Source organism: Ceratosolen solmsi, unplaced genomic scaffold, assembly GCF_000503995.2.
Source record: "Ceratosolen solmsi marchali unplaced genomic scaffold, CerSol_1.0 scaffold7, whole genome shotgun sequence".
In the NCBI taxonomy this organism is placed as follows: domain Eukaryota; kingdom Metazoa; phylum Arthropoda; class Insecta; order Hymenoptera; family Agaonidae; genus Ceratosolen; species Ceratosolen solmsi.
The window spans coordinates 3162745-3174609 of NW_011948413.1; the positions used below are offsets into that span (position 1 = coordinate 3162745).

General features: G+C 31.1%; 1 protein-coding gene across 1 annotated transcript; it reads right to left on the reverse strand.

Moving 5' to 3' along the window:
* nompA (no mechanoreceptor potential A) lies at window positions 1-11499 on the reverse strand. Its single transcript, XM_011505927.1, has 18 exons — window positions 11399-11499; window positions 11161-11246; window positions 10493-10754; window positions 9264-9393; window positions 8704-8855; window positions 8181-8456; window positions 6910-7209; window positions 6316-6408; window positions 5428-6088; window positions 3215-3753; window positions 2434-2612; window positions 2077-2216; window positions 1789-1938; window positions 1612-1701; window positions 1166-1529; window positions 647-825; window positions 378-521; window positions 1-305 (listed from the first exon to the last, which is right to left on the reverse strand). The coding sequence occupies exons 1-18, from the start codon at window positions 11472-11474 to the stop codon at window positions 104-106; spliced, it is 4023 nt and encodes a 1340-aa protein (XP_011504229.1). The 5' UTR covers window positions 11475-11499; the 3' UTR covers window positions 1-103.
* Between the last annotated feature and the right edge of the window lie 366 nt (window positions 11500-11865).

Here is an 11865-nt window from a genome sequence, read left to right on the forward strand (position 1 = left end):
TTTAAAATATTTGCATGAAAAGAATAAAATATTTGTTGATTTTTATTGTACTGTCGAAATACTTAATGTGTTCTAGAAGACGTTATATAATGTCGACAAGCATTTATATCAGATGAAAATTATCGTCTTGCGCGGTTTTTGATTCTACCAAAGTGCATCGCGAGACCTCAAAGAGTGATGGATCCGTATATATGGGCTCACTCGGGTCTGAATTTAGTCTAGGATTGCTTCCAACAATTCTGGATAAAGTTGTCGAAGATAACGAGCGTTGACTAAGCATATTGCCCAAGGATCTACCGATTGGTCTAGAAGTAAAAATCAAACTCGCTAATTATTGTTATGTTATTATTCTGTCGTTTAAATATTTCAAAACTTACGAGGAATGAGATGGATTTTGAAGACCTGAGCGTAGGAAGGAAAAATTATTTGCTCGTGTACTGTAAAGGTCTTCTGAATTCTTGCTAGGAGTTGACAGTCTATCAACTTTACGATTTTTGACTACTACTGTATATACGTATTTCCTACAAAATGTAACGCATATATCAATTTTACTTATGTTATTGAAATTAAAATTATTCATTAAGTATGTCACGTTATAAATACATGACTATAATGGTTGGTTACAAATATATTTTATGTTCATTACTTGTATATTAATACTGTTAAAAGCACTATAGACGATAAAAGAACAACGAGTACGACCACGGCAGTCATAAGTCCATAATACTCGTTTGGAGTAATGCAAACAGTATCGGCTACCGGAGAAATTCTTTTTTCAGCTACGGTATTTTCTTCTTCTGACATATCGTATCTCGAATCAAAAACCTAAAATTTATATTTTAATAAAATATTTATAAAATAATTTATCCTTTTATAATAAATATAAATAAAATAAAATAAATATAATAAGTTATTTAAAATACTAGGAAATGCTTAAAAGTTGTATAAATAAGAGAGTATAATATGCAATGCATTCCTTTTTATTTAATTTTTACATTATTATTAATAAAGGCAAATATCATGAAGATTATATAATATAAGAAATATAATAATTAAAATATTTTATTAATTATAAATAAATATATTATTATACAGTTTTAATAATAGTTGTTACTTGCTTTTACAATAAAAACTATAGTAAATAAAGTTATTAAATATAGCTTACTTCTATCATTTCTCTTACAAACTCTTCCTCGTTCTCGGAAGCGTCTTTCACTTCGGCATTAGTCCCATTGATATTGCTTGGGGATTTAACAATGTGGGCGGTATTGCTCTTAGTTGAATTCGACTTATCATCAATTTCAGAGTCATTAGTGACGGACCTGCGCCTCCGTCCATAAGACGGTTCACTTCTACCAGTACTTGATGAGCAGAAAGCAGGTTGACAACCATCTCTACATGTCCGTACCGTTGCTTCAAAAACTAAAAAGTTCGATTCCGGTATTTTAAAGGCATTGAACCGAGCTTCAAGACTATCTCCATCTCGTAGCCGATCTAGACCAGGGAAAACATAGTTGTCCACTGGGCAACTATAAGCAACATATCATAAGATAAAAATATATTCTATAACACTGTGAAATTCATTTTATGAATTTTTTATAAAATACTTGCCCATATCTATCGATTAGTTGAACACTTCTTCCTGAATACGGATCTCTGGCAACGACGTTTGTTGCAAATATATCAGTCGCGTAATTATATCTGCATAAATAATTTAATTACGTTATAATTATGATTAAATAATAAATATCAAGCTCAGAGACAAAGTTAGCGAAAAATATATAATACCCATCTTGAGCTTCTAATCTAAATGTAAGTGGATCACCAACGGCAATAGTGGTAGTTGGCCTTCCTTGATAAAGGATCAATAATCGAACTCGCGAGCTCAATGTATTCTCAGCTGGTAAATATTCAATCGGTATTGGCGAACCCGATCTGCTAAGTAATTGATTTTTTTTTTCAAATAAAAAATTAGATAAAATTTTAATGGCTTTTCGATCATATAAATTTTAAAACATTTCGTAAGCTTTGATAAATATCAATGAAATATTATGGAAATTAATAATTAGTATATACCCGGCTCCGATGTAACCAGAAGTAACAACGGCTTCGTCTGGGCCTCTAAATAGACAAGTCAAATTAAAACGCTTATCTCTTCCAGTTTGAACATAATCAGAGAATTGAACCACTACGATATTCGTCATTGTATCACCGTACTAAAAAATGGCATAACATAATAAATAAAATGAAATATCGTATGAAAACAATATAAGACAAATTTTAATCATCCTAATAAAAAGATTCTAAGAAAATTTTACTTTTCTAACTAAATTTTGTACTAATTTAAAATTTTCTATTTAATTTTATCATTTTGTCTTGTTTATTAATATAGCAAATTTTTATATAATATGCAAATAATTAAAACTATCTTACTCTTTGAGTTCCACACTCTGGGTATCCTTGAGCCCCACTAATTCTTAAAACGTTCACAGTTCCACCGTTTCCGCGGAAGAAGCATCGATCATAATATCCATAAGTATAAATTCGTCCAATAAAGCCTTCTGGTGTTCGTAATGTAAATTCCATACCGTCTTCGTTGCAAACTTGACTTACTAATTATATGTCAATTTATAAAATATGTTAATTACGATAAATAATTTTTGTTCTTTAATGTATGAAAATATTATTAAAATTGTTTTTACAATAATTAATTAGATATAAGAATTTCTTATAATTAAATATAATATTGTTAAACTGCTATTGTGAAATTAAATATGATTTAAATAAATAATCGAAATATCTAAAATAGTTTGTTTGAAAATTAAATTCTTTTAAAACTGACTTTTAAACTGTATGCTATCTTTCGTTCAAGAGTTCACAAAATTTTTAGAATAAAAAGTTCTAAATCAATAATGAAAATGACTGAGAATAACATAGATGATTATATAAGATTTTCTATTAAAGATAAACATTGGAAATTGATACTTTTATATCAATTTCAACACATTTGCGTACTGATCAACGAGAAACGTTAAGAAATATCAGAGTCAATACAACCTCTGGTGTGTATTTCGATTTCGTATTTTTGTTCTGCAGTTTCTCTTCAGAGACTCGATTATGTATGTAACATCGTGGTTTTAATATTTTAAATCATTCGATAAAACTTATACTTAAGACTTTTATAAAATAAAATTAATCAATAAATGAAACTTACCATCGAGGCATTCATCTCCTCCTTGCCTGCCATTATTCCGCTCGTAAAAGTCATAATCAGAGCTGCTGTCGTAATAAATGGGATTGCCCATATCCATGTCGCGAGAATCTCGGTCACTGAGCTCACAATTGTCCCTTTCGGCCCCGAAAAGAGCGGCATAAGGTCGGAAATTGAAGGACCTGCAGACGAAGTCCCGGGCGTCGGCGCATTCGCGCTCGCACTGGGATAAGGAGGAGGCGGTCGTGTATCGGCGCACGAAGGGTTTACGCACTCTTGTACCTTGTCCAACCTGGCGGAAGTTTTCCTGTTCGTCACAGCGTGAGAGTAAAGGCGGACGACCGATTATTGGACCACCGCTCGTTCCGAAGGGACGCGAGTGATAAACGCCGCCTTCGCCGATGTAACCACCGCCGATTATGGCCCCTTCGTCGTAGCCACCCGGGCCCAGAGAGTTACCGCCGATGGAAGCTCCGGGGCCACTCGATGGTCGCCCCGACCCTGGCCGATCATTGTAATCCTTGCCCGTGTAGCCAGGATACCTAGACCAATGCTATCTTTATATCGCTTTAACAGTCCACGCTATTATTTATTGAGGTTCAATAGCGCTGCTTTATTTATTCGATCAATTAAAATTATAAAAACTTAATATTCATTTTCTGTGTATTATATTACTAATTTCAGCTTTGAATTTGCAACTACGTACAAGACGATAAGTATTATGTATAAGAATCAATCAAGATATGTACTTGATATTGCCATTAATTACATACAATTATTAGAAATTTAATAACTGTGATTATATAAATTCAAATATGAGTACTATTTTTATCAGAAATTCAGTCAAGTATGACTTTACGTATGCCTATAAAAATATAGAATACGAAAAGTATTTTCCATATTACGCATATTTTTTTCATTAATTCTCAGGATTAATACAGTTAATACATTAATCATTAGTTACATAATTTGCAAAATATATTACAAATAATTTCAAATTAAAAACATTAAACAGTTAAATTTAATGTAAACTGATTAAATGTTTACTTTATTACTTATTTATTGTAGTATATTATAGTAAAATCTTGTTTCAATATTATACATGAATTTTCTTTAAAATATAAATAAATTTATTCCAATATTAAAATAAAAAATTAGTTTATTAGTTCACAAACAACTAATCACACTTCCCTTACAGTATTTTCAGAAATATAAATGTATATGTTCTTGTAATACTTTTTGTCATCAGTTTTATTATAAATTGTAAATTAATTGATTTATCCGACCCTTTATTAATTAGTTTTACGAATTATAAATTTAATGGGTTATTCAAAATTTCAACATTTGTAAATCATCTACTCTAATTTATAGGTTTTACATATATTAAAATTTAATTATTTATACTCAAATAATTAATAATATTTCTAATAGAATTTGTATTTTATTATTTTTTTATCATTATTAATCTTATATCGATTTTATTATTATATAGTAGTGTAAAATTAAAATTATCTATAAATAATCTTAAAAATCCTTAAAATTTTCTTATAATTTATGTTAAATGTATATAAAAGAAATTATCCTTGACCAAGTACAAAATATAATATATTAGGGTCTTTATTACAACCCATGAATTTTTTAGTTTAAATTTATCTGCAGAATGCGAGATAATTAATTAAAGCATTTCAAAATTATAGGGAACAATTAAATGAAATCTTTTATTTTCAGAAGCATTTCATGTCATTCTTAGCAATTCAAATGGTTTATATCAATAATATGTCCTATACACTCTTAATTTAAAATAATCTAGAATATATACCTATATTTTTGAAACATTATTCTCATTAAAGTTATATTTCATGTATGTAATAGAAAAGTAAAGCCAATACATTTTATAAATAAGTTTAATTTGTATCTATTATAAATAAATAAGTAAATTATAAATTTCTTATATACTTTTGGCTTCAGTATATGTTGAAAAACTTATATGAAATGTTAAATTTTAAATTTATATGATGAAATATCTTTTTATTAAAGTTATTATCAATACTATACTAAACTTATAGAATAATTCACGTAAAAATTATAATATTTAAAATAATAAACAATAACTCAAGATAAATGTTTATATTTTTAAATTATGTAAATTCGTATTTATCGAATAGCCTTATTTAAGTAATAATTTAAATAAATAAGAGATTAAGTTAATATTTTACCTCTCGGGATATGGATAACCATCCTTTTCCGGATATCTATCTCCGGATGGAAATCTTTCCGGAAGTCTATTTCCATCTATTCCTCCTGGAAATCTATCGGGTGAATCCTCCGGCAAAGGATAACGATCTAGGGATGTAGCTGGAGGCTGTTGGGGATAACGATCATCCAGAGCTGGAAAGCCAGTGGTGCCGATTGGGAACCGTGGTCCAGGAGTATAACCGCTTGGACGGTCGAGAGATGTTATGACTGGATATCTGTGTATGATCCCTGGAAAGCGGTTTCCCAAACCCGGCCGTAACGGTAGTGGTGAAGGTCGACTGGGATAGCGACTACTGATAGGTCGCATTGGGTAGCGGTCATCGGTTGTTGGGTAGCGATCACCAATGGGGTAGCGATCTCCCATAGGGTAGCGGTCACTGACTGGGTAGCGGTCCATTGGATAGCGATTGACCAGTGGGTAACGTTCGTCAGATGGAAAACGCTCTGCGCCACCCATAGGGTAACGATCTGGACCCGATGGCGGATAATGAGGACGACCACCACCGGAAGTGAGGTAACGCTCGTCACCCGGCAAATAGTGAATGGGGTAACGACTGCCTGGATAGGGATATTTATCTGGGCGCTCTACCTTATTCCCACCTGGATAGTCGTCAGAGTATCCTTCATATATTTTTAAAAAATACGCAGAACTTAGTAATATGCTGATATAAATATTTATTATGTTCGATTCATTTCGATCAAGTAATTTCATGTATTTCGAAAGTTTAATATATATAATACATGTTCATTATCTTATAATATAGCCTATAATTTATTCAAATCTAGTAAAATAGGACAAAGGTTTTTAATTGGACGTTTAGCATTATATTAGGATATATTTTTCGTACCGGGTCTTCCTAAGAATGGTCGTCCATGTTTTGTGTCCTGACCTAATGGATCCGGTCTGTATCCTGGCCCTCCTTCGTTGTCTATGTATTGATCTATTTATATTAATTCCATATTAATTCCAACATATAATAGCTTTTTGAAAATACGCTAGAATGATTCAGTGATAAAATATTATAGATTTAGATGGTACGAGTAATGGATTTATAAATTGATTTATAATTTGTTTATTTATGATATATAAATCAATTGATTTTGGCTAATAGTTTATATAATTTATAATTACATATAATTCCATTTAAATAAGTATTAAAAGTAGGTTACTGACTTTATAAATTATGAAATCTTCTGAAACCCAAATCCATACTGATATTGATATGTTTAATACGAATAATACTAATGAAAATTTTGATTTTTAATTAATTAGTTGAATGAAAAAATTAAATGAAAAACAGAAGATTATCTTTTTTAGGAAATTTACATAATATATGAATTATCTATAATCCTACTTAAATCCCTTGGAAAGTCGGTGGATCGCATCGTAATGAATTTATTCCGTTGACTTGTTGCGGTCGGTAAAAAAAATCCATACTTACGCATAAGGTTCTCGTAGTAATCATAATCGGCATCGTAAATAATACGATGTCCATCCTTTTGATTAAACCTGCTGAGTCTGCAGGTCCTATAATTTTCCGAGTAAACGGCGCTCCGGCATTGGAAGCTCGTCTGCCTGAGGCACTCGTCGAGGCATTCGCTCAGACTCCGACCCGTGATCTCCGAGTGAAATTCCCCACTGAGTCGGGAATTTCGGAAGCGTTGAAAGGCCGTGTCAGGCCTGCGACCATCGGTGAATAGGTGAGAGGAGACGCTATTGTCCGGATATTCGGAACCTCGTGCTATGGACGGATCTATATTTCGTAATCGAGCTTTGTTACGTACGGCTCGGCTATGTACATCTCCGATTTTTTTATATTTCGCTCCTTACTTTATCGTTGATGAGTCAGCACACCGCGGAGTTTTTTCCTCATTTTAGATAAGCACATGCGACTACTCGTTATTTCTTACATACAGAAATACAAATTTTAGTTGAAGCTTGGATGAAGCGCGATCATGCGTTTGTAGATATAAGCGAATGCTGTGCAAATTGATGGGGATATAGACTGTTACATGTGAAATTGCTTTCTGTGAATGTGCATCCTTCTTTTGATTATGATACGTGGGAAATGCGACGAGATGAACAATAGATGAAAAGGCCATGCAAAAATAAAAAATATGTGCACGTTCCTCGAATGGTGACATTTGAACAAAACATTTTTTAAAGTGGGTCAAAAACTAGAGCGGTAAATTATTTCCCTCTTTATTAAAAATTAATTTATATATTTATTCTTATTCGTTTAGTACTGTCGGAGTGCTGTTTATAGGAATATTAAGGAAAGTGTTATTTTATTTTTACAATAATAGAAATAATTCATATGTGCTAAATCACTTGAAAAAATTTACATTAAAATTAATTTATATTTGATCAAAAGTTTTAAATTACGCTTTCATAAATAAATTAGTGGTAAAAAAGAGAAATGAATATATTGTCAATAATTTTTACACATGCATTTAGCCTACTTAAATACTATAATTATTTCTCATAATTTTGGTTACTTTTACTATTTTTGTTAATTTATGGTTAAATACATGAATATTTACGATTTTGCTTTTATGCATCATTTGAAATAATATTCTTATATTATTTTATGCATCTTATATTATATTATATTATATTATATTATTCTTATATAAGATTTAGCGAGTGCAATAAAAATATATACATATGAATATAATTAACGAAATATTTGATAAAATGTGTCAGACTTACGATTATCCAAACAAACTAAATCGTAAAAGTGATAACTAGGTGTACTGCTAATTCCAATATCATCTCTTTGAGAAACGGAATCTTCTTCTGAAATGACGCACTGTCGAGTCTGTTCATCGAATTCGACGCTCCGACAGAAATACTTTTCTGCCCTCAGGCAAAGCGCCTGGCACTCGTCAAGAGTTAAATTTGTATAAATGTCAACTTCAAAAGGACCACGTAGCCGTTTGTTTTCTTCCTTTATGAATACCGCCAATCCATCGCAGCGATGTTCAGCTGAAAATATGAAATACTTCATAGGAACAAACACATTTATACTGGAATATATAAAATGGTAATAAATTTTAAAAAGGTTATATTTTAATACATTTAACAAATATTGTTTTAAAATAATATTTTATATTTGGGACATTTCATCCTACAAGATTTCATAAGTGAGAATATAAAAATACATTTTCAAACTAGATAGAATTAAACACTATATTAAATATAATGATGAAATAGTAGGTAATAATATTCGTACCATTTAAGCAGGTGTTTTCTAAGTATTCTGAATTGGCATTGTCTTCAAGAAGTTCAGGATGTGTTCTTCTTGTAAAGCGGCTGAGTGAGCAGCTTCTCATGGATACATCGTAAGTGGCTGATCGGCAAACAAAACTAAATTCGTTAAGACATCTAGACAAAAATGAAATCATATACTATACAATTATTAGAGTATTATATTTTTGGAATATTTATTTAAAGTTTTTTTATGAATAGGCCTAATGCCATGGTACACGAAGCCTTCACATTATTGAATATTGCTAAGCATTTATTCAATTCGAAACTTAAATTTTATTTTTGCCTCACAATACTTTCAGTTTTATTGAATGTTGATATAGTATTGTATAATTAACAATATTGTATAATTAACATAATATAATTAATATTTCGCAATGAATAATGCATAAGCAAAGATTATCGAAATTTAAAGGTCTAATTTCTATCTTTCTTATATTTTTTTATCATATGTAATGCAAAGTTGTATTTTATGAAATACAAAGTTTATATCTTAGTATGATATATCCACAAAATATTTCTTACCGATCCTCGCATTCCGTTCTGTTAGCGGCGGTAATTTCTTTCACATCCGTCGTTGGAAGCTTGAGCTTTTTCCGCGAATGCCTTTCAAAAACGTAGCGTCTATTCGGACATTCCCTTTCAATTCGGCTGGCTACAACGAGAAAAACAAAAGGAAAAACTTTGAATGGTGTAAAAAAATTAATTTCTGTCCGCTAATCATGGCTCCAATTACCGACACTCGACGCGTGACGATCGCGTGTGCCTTTTACCAGTTACCGAGGCTGTCACACTCTGATCACACCGATGAGCACCCTCAAATCATTGTTCATGCCATTGTTCGGATGTTGTTATTCAAACAAGCGGAATTTCGCTGCCCACTAAATTAAATTTAGAAAAGGGAGGACAAATGCAAACCACCGGCAAAAAATCTACATATTATAGTATGCGCACGATTACCGAATGTCGTTGTTATTTCATCCCTCATAAACTCACTACGATCGTAATCTGAAATTAAAATATGCTCATATTGAAAATTACAAAAGATGAGCATGAAGGTTGAATTCGAAGGTTTATTTGTAAATTAAATACCGTGGTATATTGTAGCTTTGCAGGATGGACATTAATTAGGGAATCAAAGGAAAACGAATTTAGACTGGAATATTGAATAAATAATTCAATAACATTAATACTTTTCAATTTTCACGCAAAACATATTGCGTACACATGTCGCGTGCACGCGTGCACACATACACACACACACACACACGCGTGCACGCGTGCACACATACACACACACGCACACATGATATTTATTCTTTAAGCAATATTAAAACACTTGTGATAGTATTCAAAGAGAAAAATACGAATTAAAAATGAATAAAAAGATTATAGATATTTGCACTGTTAAACACTCATGTAAATATAGGTACTCATGTAATATATAAAGAAAATATAGGCCACAATAATCTAATATGAATTTTATTAATATTTAATTTTTAATCTTTTTAATATTATTCATAATATAAATTTACGCTCACAATTTTATCAATTATGCTTAATGCATAAAGTGTCGGCAGAGACTAATATGGGTAGTATCTTCTACAGATACTACATAGTTTATTAGATGACTTTGATTAGAATTTACCAAGCATTTTATAGAGAGCAATTATTATTAATGAATAACCTCTTAATGTTTAGTTTCAAATAACTTTTTAATCTCAAAATAGATAGAAAAGAATGCATAAGCTTACATGTCAAACACACTTCCGTGAAATGCACGCTATTGGGAACCATCATAAGGTTTCCTATGCCTTCCGGTTGTGCTTGCTCAGCGCTCAAATAGCAGGTGCTTTCTTCGTATTCGGCGGCACCACTGAACGATGCTATTCTGCTACCGGGTTGAAAATCAAAGCTCGAACAAGCTCGCACCAAGTTGTTGGTAGCCGTCCGATCCCTGAGACACAGCTCTTGGCATTTTTCTAGTACGCGGAATGGCGGTGCTGTATCCCTTACCTTGTATGTTAATAATTCGTTACACGATGTATATTAATATTATTTACCTTTATCAACATTCTTTCTTTATTGGGCAGAAAAATTATAACATTTAAAATTAAATGAATATTCAATTATATTTACGTTTGCTTTTATTTGTAGTAACGTGTGTGTATATGCATGTGTATGTGCATAGGCTCTTGTCTATGAATGACGATGAGCGTATGTTCTATATGAAGAAACAAGTGAACGAGAGAGAGAGAGAGAGAGAGAGAGAGAGAACTAGTGCGTGCGCGCGCGTGTGTGTAGTTAAATACAAAAATAAAATCATTCAATTTGTCATTTTCTTGTTTACAATATTTATTTTTAAATTCATAATGGATCATTACAAAGAATGTGAAAAATTGTACATGCCCTTAAAACTTACCACTTCGTCGTCGAAGCCTTGTAATTGTTGATCTGGTAATCTTTCATAAACAACTCTACCTGCCCCACCATTACAAGTGGTTTGAGCTGCCAATAATAAATTAAATTGTGCCATGTTACAATTATTTAATTAAAATCTATTTGAATGTTTTATTCTATGCAATATGACATTAACACGAATTTTAATGTATTGCCTAGAACAGGTAGTAAAATCAATAGATATAAAAATAAGTTATTACCATTCACGAGCATCTTCAACACCGTGAGAACAGTAATAGCTTGAACCATACTGAACATATTATGAATCTTTCTCATTTTGAATTCTGATACAGACACTATCAAGTAGTCATGTCACTCGCAGTAGGACTATAAACATAATTTATAATATTTTCGGATTAGTAAATCAATGTTTTAACTATCGTATTAATATTTGATGACGTACTTGAATTATTATTAAATTTTAATCAATTAGCTTAGAAGCATGCATACACTTAATAAAGATAATGGGGTATGTTGTTCTTAACGTTAATTTTATATAAAATTTTTTAATAATTCTGCCTGGCAACATGTTCCTAGATTGTCTAAGGAAAAAAAAAATTATTTCTTGTCTTTCATATGAAATACAATAATGTATTGAATTCGCTATTTCTAAACAATTGTATATTTATAATTGATAGTTAAAAAAAATTACAATATTTAATAACGT